Source organism: Micromys minutus, assembly GCF_963924665.1.
Source record: "Micromys minutus genome assembly, chromosome: 29".
NCBI lineage: Eukaryota > Metazoa > Chordata > Mammalia > Rodentia > Muridae > Micromys > Micromys minutus.
The window spans coordinates 26,750,584-26,764,752 of record NC_137964.1 but is presented as its reverse complement, the minus strand read 5'-3'; the positions used below and the strand labels follow the sequence as shown (position 1 = coordinate 26,764,752).

The 14,169-nt window shown below is 42.9% G+C and overlaps 1 protein-coding gene across 1 annotated transcript in view; it reads right to left on the bottom strand.

The window, feature by feature from the left end:
- The window catches only part of LOC308439498 (uncharacterized protein), a gene marked incomplete at both ends in the record, with an annotated part of 30,902 nt that overhangs the window by 12,735 nt on the left and 3,998 nt on the right, over positions 1 to 14,169 (bottom strand). Inside the window, one exon of the mRNA XM_080941325.1 lies at positions 11,173 to 11,245. Within this exon, the coding sequence (XP_080797451.1) occupies positions 11,173 to 11,245 (73 nt within the window). The remainder of the gene's footprint in view (positions 1 to 11,172; positions 11,246 to 14,169) is intronic.

Genomic DNA, 14,169 nt, shown 5'->3' with positions numbered 1-14,169 from the left:
ACCCTCTGCCCTCCTCCCACCTTAAGGACACCTCCCTCCCATGACTCATTCCAAGTGTCCTGACTCTCCAAGCATACCCTTCCAGCGATGTACACTGTAACAGTTGGAAACCAAGTGTCCTGACTCCATACACACTCCTACAGCAGTGTACACTGTAACAGTTGGAAACTGAGATCCACACATGAAAGAGTGTGCCATCTTTGTCTTCCTACGCCTCTGTGCCTTGACTATACAGTATTCTCAGTTTTGTCCAGTTCCTGGAAATTTCATTTTCTATACGGGTAAATAAAACATGGTTCCGGGGCTGGAGAAATGGTTCAGCTGTTAAGAGCACTCACTGTTCTTCCAGAGATCCTGAGTTCAAATCCCAGCAACCACATGGTGGTTCACAACCATCTGTGATGGGATCTGATGCCCTCTTCTGGTGTGTCTGAAGACAGCTATAATGTATTTATATATAAATAAATATATATATATTTATATATAGTATATATATTTATATATTTTTATATAGTGTATTTATATATAAACTCTTAAAAAAGAACTTTGAACATCTTTAAAATATTTGTTGACAACTTGGGGATACGTGTGTGTGCTCTAGTTTCTTTTTTGTTGTTTTTAAAAACTCTCCTTTTATTTCTCAGCCTCTTTTTTTGGTGTAATTGTTTCTGTGCTTAGTTTTTCAAGATATTTGCTTATTCTGGATAGTAATTCTCTGTTAGTTATAACCGGCAAAAATGGGTTGCCAGTGAATGCAGTCTCATCTTTCACTGTTTCCTCTACCGCACAGTAGCTTCTAATTTCATGAGGTCATAATAACTGAGAGGTGACCTCCCTTCCTGCGTGACTTTTCCTACTCAGAAAGTCCTCCCTATCCCAGAGCTTCAGTTTTCAGCTTCTCTCCAGTTTATTTATTTATTTCATGTATGTGAGAACACTGTAGCTGTCCTCAGACATACCAGAGGAGGGCATCAGGTCCCATTGCAGACGGTTCTGAGCCGCCATCGGGTGCTGGGAATTGAACTCGAGACCTCTGGAAGAGCAGTCAGTGCTCTTAACCACTGAGCCATCTCTCTCTAGCCCCGAGTTTGAAGTCTTACACTATGGTCTCTGGTCTATTTTGAGTTGAATTTCAGAGCAATAGGTAATAATGTAGAAAACAAAGTTTTTAGGGGCTCTGAGACTTTTCCAAAGCACCCATTTTTGAGAAAGTAAACAAGGACAGAATTTACTGGCTGACTGCCACAAGGTCTCATAGAAAAGTCCAAATATACGTCATCATTAGCCTAAACCCCTCAAAGTTTTTGAAAATGTATAAACAATATTCTAAGTATGTAAAAACAAAGTTTTAATGGACAGGTCAGGCTATGCTGACTAAGCTGAGTTAAGGCAAAACAAAAATGACTGCTTTAGACCCTCTATCCCTCCCGGTGATAAATTCTGAGAAAAACCACCAGGAGTCATCCTGACCCTGCCCGACGACCCACTTCCTCCCCACTCCCTTGGGGACTTTCCAAGCCGGCCCTTTCCCAAGGACAAACACAGGGCTAGATGAGAAAATGGCTAACTGAGCCAAGAACAGTCCCTTGAGCGGGGCTAGCCCATACCTGATCCTTTGTCCTAAGACCCACCAATGGGAGTAAGCCAGCTACCCTGTTGCTGAAGTCTGTCCACTGTAAAAGATAAAAGATGTGTGCTTTTTGAGTTCAGGGTTGACTCTCCCTGGGAGGATGAGAAACCCCATACGTATGGAAGTAAACCTCTTGTTATTATAGCAGTCTATCATCTAATTGTGTTCTGTGGGTTGTGCTCCTGAGCTAATACTCCTCAGGGGCCTTACAACAGTAACAACAGTCCAGATTCATTCTACAAGAGGAAACCCAGCACAGTTCCTCAGAGAGACCACCTTTGCTTCAAAGTGCTAGCTTAGCGTTTTTGTCAGAAGTCCGTTGTAGTTGTGTGGCCTTCTGTGTCCTCTATTCTAGCTCACTGTTCCACACGCCTGTTTTGTGTCCCACTGACACCGCTTTGATTACTGTGACTCTGGGGATTGATTTGAAGTCATGTATGACAATATCTCCAACATTATTGTTGTTCAGGATTGCTTTGGGTATCTGGGGTCTTTTGTGCTTCTATATGAATGCTAAGATTTTTTAAAGCTAATTCTGTGTTTATATTTAATGGGGATACTTGAAGCTTTGGATAGCTTTTGGCAGAAAGCCATTTTACAATATTAATTCTTCCAAAACCTATGAGCATGGGAGGCCTTGTCATCTTCTAGTATCATATTAGTTGGGGTGACTTAAGTCTGGGTGTGACTCTAGAGAGAGTCACAGAACATATGGAATGTGTTTCCATATAAGGGAATTTATTGTATGCCTTAAGTCTACAGTCCAGCTAACCCAACAATGGGCGGCTGTAATTGGGAAGTCCAATTTAGTAGTTGTTTAGTCCCATGACTGTTTTAGCTGGTCTTCTGTAGAAGTAAATTCCAATAGATGTGCCAGCAGGTAAGAACAAGCAAGGGAAGAAAGAAGAGTGAGTCTTCTTTCGGCTGATGTCTTTATATAGGCCTTCAACAGAAAGTGTGGCCCAGATTAAAGGTGTGTACCACTTCTGGACCTGGAATTTGCTTTGTTCAAGGCTGACCTTGAACTCAGAGATCTGCTTGCCTCAATCTCCTGGGATTAAAGGTATGTACTACCTTACCTGGGCCTAAGCTTTTCATTGGCCTCAAGATCTCTATGACAAGATCTGGGTCAGAAGCCCATGTCTTCTAGCCTCAAGATCTGCTCTCCAGGGGCTGGAAAGTTGACTCAGTGGTTAGAGCACTGACTGCTCTTCCAGAAATCCGGAGTTCAAATTCCAGCAACCACATGGTGGCTCATACCATCTGTAATGAGATCTAATGCCCTCTTTGGTGTGTCTGAAGACAGCTACAGTGTACTTATATATAATAAATATTAAAAAGATATGCCCTCCATTTCTAGATTGTAGTTTATTCCAGATGTAGTCAAGTTGACAACCAGGAATTCCCCTTACAAGTGTCTTCCCTGATATGCTTCTTTAGTATTTTGAAGTTTTCATTGCAGACATGGTAGGCATGGTGGGGCATGCTTTGGGGGGTAGAGGGAGATAGATCTCTGAGTTTAAGGCTAGCCTGGTCTACAGAGCAAGTTCTAGGACAGCCAAGGCTAAATAGAATCTTGTTTTGAAAGGAAAAAAATGTGTGTATGTATGTATGCATGTATATATGTATGTATGTATGTATATATTTCTCATTGCAGAGAATTTATTCCACGGTATCTTCCAGGAAATTGGGATTGGGATTATTTCTGTGATTTTCCCCCAGTGTGATTGTCAGTGGTACACTGGAAGGCTGCTGAACTCTGTGTGTGAACTGTCTGGCTTACTTCCTTGCTGAAAGTGTCTGTGAGATTTGAGTTGGACCTCAACTGGGACCCCATGAATGAGACTCACGGAGGCAGTGATCAATGCAAAGACGAGAGGAGTTTTATTGTTCCAACATGTTGGGGCCACCCTGCATCAAGAGGGTCACAGCCCTGAGCAGACTCTAATAGGGATTTATATTCAGTTGGTAAGGCAACAATTCAAGCAACAATAACTGGGCAAATAACTATTGGTGGAAGGAAGTGACCTTTAAACTAATTGGTCTTGGTCGTGGTCAGTGGACTGTTTGGGACATTCCAAAGAGCTGTCACAGATGGCTTTATCTGACCGTTGGCTTGTGGTTTTCCCAGGAACAAAGCTGGTTCTACCCTTCTTGAAGGGAGGGGTCTTAATACCTGGAGGGTTATGGTGGAATTTTCCACTTGCCTTAGATTGACCTCAACTCTGGCTATAGATCTGACCTATATAGTTTACCTACAGCTGAATGTTACCTCGATTCCAAGCCTCTCTGATGTCTTAATCATGAAGGGACGTTGGATTTGAACAAAAGACTACTAGGCAATTGAGTATTCTGTCCTTGTGTCTCTTTGTGTGGCTTATAGTTACATTTCTTGGTTTGTGGATGCCAATTCATCTCTGCACTTCTGGACCAAAGTCAACCTGATCACAGCAAACTTTCAATGTGTTCTTGAGTTCATTATATAAGCACTACTTTTAGTTTAGTGAGACAGAATTTCTCTGTGTAGCTCTGACTGTTGTGGAACTTGATTTATATACCAGGCTGGCCTCCAACTCTGAGTCCTGAATGCTGGGGTTAAAAGTGTGTGCCACCACCTCATGACAGCATACAAGACCTGAATTGGGAATTTTGCACCTGTGTTCTGGAAAAGTTGGCCTGTAGCTTTTCTTCTTGGTTACTGCTGTTGTACTTCCATCTGGTTTAGGATCAGGATAATAGCTTTGTAGTATGGGCTTCTCTAAAGGCCTGTGGCAGGTCTGCGGGGTCCATCAGGGACAGACTTTGGGGGGATTTTTTATAATTAACATATTAATGTTATTGCTTTTTATAAATCTGTTTAAATGATCTCATTTTGGTTTAATTTTTGTTAAGTCATGTGTCTAGAAATATATTCTTTCTTAATTTCAACTTTGGTGGGATTTAAGTTTGTTGTTTTTTTTAAAGATTTATTTCATGTATGTGAGTATACTGTTGCCTTCTTCAGACACACCAGAAGAAGGCATCAGATCCCATTACAGATGGTTGTGAGCCACCATGTGGTTGCTGGGAATTGAACTCAGGAACCCTGGAAGAGCAGTTAGTGTGCTCTTAACGGCTGAGCCTTCTCTCCAGCCCCCAGGATATGAGTTTTAAAGAGTTGTCATGTGACTCTGAATTTTATTGGTTTCTGTTACACTGGGTCCATTTTTATGGACAAGTTCATTAGTGTAGACCTTTGCTTTCATCACTTTGGCTAAGGCCTCCTCACTATGCTTGTCTTGTCAAAGAACCAGTTCTTCCTTCTATTGATTCTGTATTTTGCATTTTTAAATGTCCACTTCACTAATCCTTCCCTTATCTTATTTCTTCACTATTCCCAGACTTGTCTTATTCTTGTTTGTCCAAGACCCCAAAGAATATCATTATTTATATGGAATCTTTGTGATTGTTTAAAAAAATTATTTTATGTGTATAGTTGCCACAGACACCAGGAGAGGGAGTCTGATCCCTTGGAACTGGAGTTACAGATGGTTGTTAGACCCTACATAGGTTCTGGGGATTGAGCCTGGGTCCTCTGAGAGAGTAGCCAAGTGCTCTTACTGCCAAGTGAACTTTGCAGATTTCATCTGGGATTTTTTTTTAAAGATTTATTTATTTATATTATGTATATGAGTACACTGTTTCTGTCTTCAGACACTTCCAAAGAGGGCATCGGATCCCAATTACAGATAGTTGTGAGCCACCATGTAGTTGCTGGGAATTGAACTCAGGACCTCTGGCAGAGCAGTCAGTGCTCTTAACCACTGAGCCATCATTCCAGCCCTGGGATTTTTTTTTTTTTTAAAGATTCACTTATATATTTTATGTGAGTACACTGTTACTGTCTTCAGACACACCAGAAGAGGACCTTGTGGTTGCTGGGAATTGAACTCAGAACCTCTAGACAAGTGGTCAGTGCTCTTAACCACTGAGCCATCTCTGAGGGGAGGGACAGTTCTTACTCAGACTACTACAGTGTTTGTTTCTACTTATTCCAGGCTGGCTTTGAATCTCCAAATCCACCCAACACTCCTGTTTCAGTGTCCCTGAGTGCAGGGGTGGGGAGGTGGGGGTGGGGAGGGTGGGGGTTGGAGTCATGTGCATCTCTGCATCTCTAATTTTTGTTTGTTAACTCCCTGAAAATTAATTAGAATTAATATTTTCTTTAAATGTTTTAAGAAATTCTGAAGTGCATCCATTAGCTCCTAAATTTTTAATACTTCAATTCAAACCTTACTTATCTTTTGAGTTAGGGGTTGGTTCATTTGGAATGCCTGGCTGGTCAAAATCTATGTACTCCAGGCTACATTCCAACTTGTAGTGATTCTCCTGCCTCTGCATCTTAACTGATGGACTTTTAGGCATATATCATCACACCTTGCTTTGCTTTTTAAAGATTTAGTTTATATGTAGGTATGTGTCTTTGTCTGCCTGCCTGCCTACCTATGTATGTGGCTGTGTGTATATGTGCATGTGTGTAGGTTCCTTCAGAGACCCAAAGAGGGAGCATCAGCCCAGGTGTAAACTGTCCATGGTGAGCTGGGCCCTCCCATATCAACTGAGTTACAACAGGTTGGGAGCCCTCCAGAGTGGGGGCTAGAACTAAACTTAGCTCATATGTTTAGTCATTTCTTCCAAGTTTTCTAGAGTTTGGATTTGTTTTTGTTTGGTTGTTTTTTGTTGTTGTTGTTGTTTTTTATTTAGTTTATTCATCATAGTCGTGTGTGTGCACATTTATGTTTGTACATGTGGAGACTAGAAAACAGCTTTAGGCATCTTTCTTCGGGTGCACTTCTCTTTTGTTGAGACAGGGAATCTTTGGTCTGGTCTAGAACGTAACTCACAGGCTAGTGCAGCTGGCCACGTGGTCTCGGGGATCAGTGCTGGCATCAGTGTGGACCGTCAGACCCAGATCTTTTCCTTAGATTCTGGTGGGATAACTTAATCTCTCATGCTTGCCAGCCAAGGAAGGATGTTACCTGCTGAGCCATGTCCTAAGGCTGGCAATGGCCACTGCTACTGTAGATTGGGTTCTTGTTCTGCCTGGTACAATGTCAGCCAGACATACGCTGGAAGCTTCTCTGAAGAGGAAATCTCAGCTGAAAAGAATGACCCCAAAGGGTGGCCTGTGGGCAGTTTTTTAATTTGTGATTGATATAGGAGGGCCCAGCTCACTGTGCGCAGTTCAACCCTGGGCTGATGCTCCCTGGTGCTGTAAGAAAACAGGCTGAGTAAGCCCTGAGGAGCAAGCCAGTAAGCAGCAGTCTTTCATGGCCTCTGCTGCAGTGCCTGCCTCCAGGTTCCTGCCCTGGCTTCTCTGAATGATGAACTACAGCTGTAAGATAAATAAACCCTTTCTTTACCAAGTTGCTTTGATCATAGTTATCATAGCAATAGAAACCTAACAAAAATTGAAATTCTACAACAATTAAAAAGCTAATAAATCAGCTGCAGTAGCATGGTATGCATTATCTGAAATTTGACTACAAAATTTTAATTGAATTATTTATTTTTAATAGGGAACAGGTATGTGAGCCATTGGGTGTGCATGCAAGCTGGTTTTCTCCTTGATTTTGTGGATCCTGGGAACAAAACTCAGGGTCATCAGCCTTGATGACAGGCACCTTTTCCCACTGAGCCATACACTGGCCCAGGTAACACATGTAAGCCACAAAATATAACACACAAAACCACACTTTTTAGAAAAATAATTCAAATAATAATAGGTAAAACTATACATCCATAATTAACTTGGGTTTTTGTTGTCGGTTTTTTTTCTTCCGTAAAGCGATCCATCCGCATCAGGGCCCAGAACACTGTCAGCACCTTACAAAGCTAGTTTCAAAGACTTGCATATGTCTCCGTTTAAGTACATTTAGGTATGACTCTTGTCTTGCGGGGGGGAGGGGGAGTATATCCAGAGTTGGAGCTGCAGCTCGGCCCAGCCATACCTGGCCTTTTCTGCTAAGGATTCAAACCCAGTGCCCTTCCCACTGGGCCCCCTGAAATCTACTCAGGATTTATTTCAAATGATTAAAAGTTCTTTCATTTTCACCAAAGTTACAGAATTTTGGGGACAGTACAAAATTTAGGCATGGTGTGGAAATGTACACCTCTAATCCCAGCAGCAGAGGCAGGTGAATTTCTGTGAGTATGAAGCCAGCTTTGACTATGCACTTGAGCTCTAGGCCAGGCAAGATAACACAGACTCTGTCTCAAAACAAAACAAAACTGGAGAATATTTAAAATGGGGCTGGATAGATAACTCCTCAATTAAAAACCTTGCTATTCATGCAGAGGGCTCAAGCTCTACTCCAAGGACCAAAATGGTAGCTCACAACCATTCGTAACTCCAGTTCTAGGGTCTGATGCCCTCCTACACATGGGTTAGGTATATCCACATAAGCAAAAGTTTTAAACACAAAATTTCAGGTGATATGCACTGAAAAACTGAGAAAATACACTGAACCTGGCTCAGTGCGGGCACTTGATGCCAGTCTGATGATTGACAGCCAGGATCCATGTGGTAGAAGGAGCTAACTAAATCCAAGAGACTGTTCCCTGACCCATGATGTCCATGCACACACCATGGTACCCTCAGTCCACACACACAGAAAGAATACATGACAGTACATAATGCCTAAGGGTTGAGATGTGAGACAAGCTTTAATTTACTGTAAAATCAGAGCATGCAACATGGAAGGTCATGTTTTGCTCTCTGTGCCTAGTGAGGTCACTCTTAAAGCAGGAGACCTCAGCTGCCGAGGATGAGCCTCTGCTTGGAAAGGGGTTCTGAGTAAGGGGTTTCTGGAAGAAGCAAACAAAGGACCCAAAGTACAAGTTGACAGCCTGTGTTCTGCTCAAGATGGCTCCCTAGACAGTTTTCTGTAGACAGTTCTTGGTTCTGTAGTCTGCTCAAGACAGCTCCCTGCTAGAGACAGCTCCCTCATACTAGAAAAAAATTCACAATGCTCCCTCAATAGTTCACGGGTTTTCTGATTAAAGTCAGAAATGCTGCTAGAAAAAAATTCTTAAACTATCAAAGTCAGAGATACTGTTAGAAAAATTATGGGCTGGAGAGATGGTTCAGCAGTTAAGAGCACTGACTGCTCTTCCAAAGGTCGTGAGTTCGATTCCCAGCAACCAAATGGTAGCTCATGACCATCTATATTGGAATATGACGTCCTCTTCTGGCGTGTCTGATGAAAATGAGTGTGTACTCATATACATGAAATAAATAAATAAATCTTTAAAAAGGGGGCGGGGCTGGAGAGTTGGCTCAGTGGTTAAGAGCACCAATTGTTTTTCCAGAGGTCCTAAGTTCAAATCCCAGCAACCACATGGTGGTTCACAACCATCTGTACTGGGATCCAATAGCTCATCTCTTGCATACCAAGGTTCAGTCTTTTATTTGAATATCAACTTAATCATTTACTCTAAGTTCCCTTTTCATTATTCCTCAAATCAGCATTCCATGACCCCAGCCCCTTGATTTTTAGAAAGAGATGGCAAGCACTTTTTTTTTTAACATGGCAAAAGAATTCAGAAATCTACCTACCTTTGTTAAACACAGACAATAAGCTAGCTGGATGGAACCCCCCCCTGAAATTACCATTCCTACCATGGCTGGGCCTAGACCTAAACTTCTTCTGTCCCAAGATGACCTTGAACCAGGAATCTGCTTGCCTTTCTGAGCACAACTAAAAACTTAGGTGAGACATTGCTTTGTGATTACCACTCCCTAAATTTCTATATCTCCTTTCTTAGTATTTTCCTTTCTAACAAGCTGTTTCCTAGTACATCTACCTTTGTTTGTTTAGATCTGTGAAGCTCATTATATAATTCATATTGCATCTTTATATTTCTTAGTTGAGAAATTATAAATGTATATATAATTAAATATGTAATAGATACTTTATTTATATGAGTACACTGTAGCTATCTTGAGACACACCAAAAGAGAGCCGCCATGTGTTTGCTGGGAATTGAACTCAGGACCTCTGGAAAAACAGTCAGTGCTTTTATCTACTAAGTCATCTCTCCAGCCCAAAATGATATATATTTTTAAAGATTTATTTATTTTATATATGAATCCACTGTAGCTGTCTTCAGACACACCAGAAGAGGGCATCAGATCTCATTACAGATGGTTGTGAGCCACCATGTGGTTGCTGGGATTTGAACTCAGGGACTCAGGAAAAGCAGTCAGTGCTCTTAACCACTGAGCCATCTCTCCAGCCCTGATATATTTTTGAACTCAGATTTTCAGCATTCTTTCCAACAGCCTTAAGAGCAGTCTTGAAGTGTCAGCACTTACCATTTTTGCTAAGGACAGAGCCACACCCTCACGTCCTGCATTTATGTTGTTTCTAATTATCATAGAGTTCTTAACATTAACAGAGAGAGCATTCATAACCTTGGCAGAGAAAATGTTTCCAGATAAACTTGATAGGGAAAACTGGCTCTGTAGAACCATGTCATGCTGTCCCTCCCATGGCCAAGCTGGACTAGTCACTCAGCCTTGTAATCAGGGTTCTCACCAGTCCCCTTCTGAGCTTTCTCTTGCCTTGGTTTGGTGTACAATACCCTACATGAGACTAAACCTGGCTCAAGTTTTAGGAAGGATGAACCTGCTTCTCAGAGGGATAAGGCTGGGGTCTACCACTACCAAGTCTTTTGCCCACAGGCTACTAAAGTGGAAGAGCTCTTGAGTCCTGTAGGAACTGGATGCCAGTCTGAGCCTTATCTAATGCTGCTGGTTTCGGGGGAGCAGGGAGGAGCTGGCCTCCCATGAAGAGTGCTGTTGCTGTGGCAGTTGCTATATAGGCTCATCTAGGAGCCCCAGAACAGGGGCTCTCAGGGCCTCAATTCTCAGGTTGTTCTTCTACAGCACCCAGAGATAGCTGCTGACAGTTGCAGAGCAAGGCTTCTCTCCAGCGTTTGTGTAGGGAAGAGTGAAGTGGGCATGCAGTTGGCTCTGGAAGGGTTCATGGCCAGTGTGGATTTGGTGGCACTGGAAGGGCTTGTGGTCAGTGGGGAATCAGATGTGTTGAGTGGACTGGTTTTAAGCCATGGCTGTCTGCTGACCTCTCATGCACTGTTGTCTTCCTGGGTCTATTGTGGGGTATTTGGGAGGCCTCAGGATGGGCCACAGTAGAAGGTGGTGTGAGTCCCAGGCAGCAACAGTGACTGATGCCAGGCACCCAGAGCCCCTCCATTGCTATGATCCCTTATTCCCACTAGGGTAAAGTTATGGATAAGAGTGTAGTATAAGTAGAGAGGAGCCCACAGGAGTCCAGAAAGCAGGGAAACAGTTTACTGTTTAGGCAAGCCTTACCATGTGGGTCTCTGGCATGGTGATACAAACAATCCAAGGTAATTTGGGTTACGGGGATTATGGTACGTGAGTCTGTGGCTGCCTTGGGAAGTGAGGAGCAAGGATGGGCTTCAAAGGTCAGAAAGGAGACAGAGTTGGGGTGGCAACAGGAGTGCAGAGAATCTACCTGTGCAACCAGAGCAGAATGCCTGTTCTCAGAGTACAAATGTTGCCGTCTGGACAGCAGCTGACTCTGAGACCTAGGAGTTGATGGGGAACTTGTTCATGGAAGTGGTCTGGTTTCTAAATGCCAAGATGGTGACAGAGTATGGCTGTGCAAAACTCAGAGCCTCTTTCCTCTCTGCAAGTCGGTGTTGATCATCAGGTTGCACCTTCAGGCTCTTCCAGAAACTTCACCAAGTACTCTCCACAGACAAGTAATTGTCTCCTTGGCATTTTCTTGCTACTTAGCTCTTCAAACATGCAACTCTCTGGAAGCCCTGAACATCCTCCGAATTACAGAAGTCCAAAGGCCCATGTACCACTGGCTGAAAGGCCTGGTCAGTGCACAGGGCCAGAATGGGCTCCTGCACAGTGTCTTGTGATCCTGCATTTTTTGGTATCTGTTGTAATGCCTGGTGGAACTAAAGCTTTCTCAGGCATGTATATGTTGCACTTACACACATGTAAGCAAAAAAACATGCATAAGCATAAAATAATTTTAAGAAATTTTAAATAAAAAATAAAAATCCTGACTTGGAAGGTAGTCAGGCAGATCTGATTTCAAGGGCAGCCTGGTCTACAGAGCAAGTTTCAGTATAGGCACAGCTACAGAGAAAAGATTTCATGACACTTAATTTTTAAACCTTTAATGATATGTGTGTGTCTGTCTGTGTCTGTGCGTGTGCAATGGAAACCAGAAGAAAGTATCTGCCCCTGGGGTGGGATTACAGGCAGTTGAGGGCTGCCTGCCTCAGGTTCTGCATATTGGACTCAGGTCCCTTGTGAGAGTGGCATACACACCACTGTGCCAGCTCCACAGCCCAATACTTGACTCTGACCTACATAATACTTACGTAATAACACATCCTCTCGAATGCTGATGGAACAGTGCCCTTCTGCTGCTGGAGGAAGTACTCTGTACTGTCTTCCAGGACATTTGTCCCAAAGTGTGGTTGAACAGATGCTTCCTTTTTGATTTTCTTTGAGGATGATTTAAGCAAGTGGGGTATTGAATACTTTTAGATCTCATAGTATTTGCCATTTGTATTTGAGAGGTTCTATCATAGGTGCATGTGTTTATAATTCATATATTTTCTTGATTAATTTATTTCTTAAACAAAGTTTCATGTATCCCAGGTTGGCCTCAAACTATGTAGCCAAGGATGATGTTGATTTTCTGATCCTCCTTTTACAGCCAAATTGCTGGGGTTACAGATGTGAATCACCTCTGGTTTGTGTGGATCTGAGAATTGAACCCTAGGCAAGCACTGTACCAACTGAGTCAGACCTCTGCGATTTGTTGTAAATTTTTTACAGTTGTGTTTTCTTGACAGTGGTTGATGATCCTTTTCTCTCTAGTGGAGCTCCTCAGTAGCTCCTTGAAGGGTGTTTATAGGAGTGACCTAGCAGAATTCCCTCAGCTTTTGCTCACCTATAGAATCCTTTAATTTTTTGATTCTAAAGAATAATTTTTGCAGGGTATAGTAGGTTTTTAAAAGACTCCATATATATATATGTGTGTATGTTGATGTGATGGAAACCTGACCTGGGTCCTCTGCAGGAGCAGCCAATATTTCATCCCAGGCTATGGTAATTTTGTTGACTCTGCCAGGTCTCTGGACTACATGTTTTTGCTGAGAAATTGGCTGCAAGGCAGGCAGCTCTTCCCTATGTGGATTTCACTTTACTGCTTTAGGATCATATCTCTACCTCAGTTTCCTTAGGACTTTTTTTTTTTTTTTTTAATTCTCCATGAACTTGTTAAGTTCCTTTTAAGCTGGTGACTTTTCTGGAGCAGTGTTCCCTGATATTGGAGGTATCATAGTTCCTTCCCTCTTCTGTCCTCTTCTGTCCTCTGTAGTCCCCAAGCATAAGCCACATTTCGATGCACAGACATGCAAAACACCCCACTGACATTTTAGAGCATGAGAAAAGCACAGCCGTGGAATAAGATTTCACCCTGAGCCTCGTCACTCCACTGCAGCACACAACACAGAACAGACCACACAGCATTTAAAAGTTCATCAGTGGGGTTGGAGAGGTGGCTCAGTGGTTAAGAGCACTTTCACTGATGCTCTTCCAGAGGCCCTGAGTTCAATTCCCAGTAACCACATGGTGGCTCACAACCATCTGTAATGAGATCCGGTGCCCTCTTCTGACATGCAGGCAGAACTCTATATATATAACTAAATCTTGAGAAAAGTTATCAGTGACCTGACTTGCATTTAAGAGTCACACTGGGCACTGGTTAAAGGCCACAGGGTTGAAGCAGGGACCAACTCAAGGCCTGTGTGGGTGCTGATACCAAGTGCACAGTTCTGGGTGGTTTAGGTGGTGAACAGAAACCACATGCTGGATGTGGAGTGAGAACATGTGCAGGTGGACTGGATATTCTGCAGTAAGACTCTTCTAAAGAGTTTTCTCGTGCTTTCCAGAATAATGGTCTCCCACAGTAGATACTAACATCTTCCCAGACTCTTCATTTCAGCAGCATGTACACAGCTGTCCCTTCTCTAGCAAGACAGCATCAACCAGCCCCACAGCTCTCACAACACATGATGGCTAGCCTGTCTGCTAATTACAGACCCAGTCACCTTGCTGCCTGGTGGATACACTCACTGTATTTTCAGCTGCCATCTCATACTGAACACAGCCATGTCTGCTAGTCACACTTAGCCCCCTCCCAGTTGAAGGCAAGCCAGAGTCCATGTTGTGGGCCGTGTTGCTCTCACTGTGTCTGCTCTGTGGGTAAAACCTTTTAGTTTTGTAAGATGTCATACCCTAGTGCTGCAACCCTGTAAGGTGGTTCTCCATGTTGTCTTCATTCCTGCGTCATACCTAGAATTCTGCTACTGTTATGAATTATAATGTAAATATTTGATATGCAGATGATCTTAGGAGACCCCTGTGAAAAGGTAGCTGCACCCCTAGGTTAAAAACCACTGCTCTGACCTAGATTCTA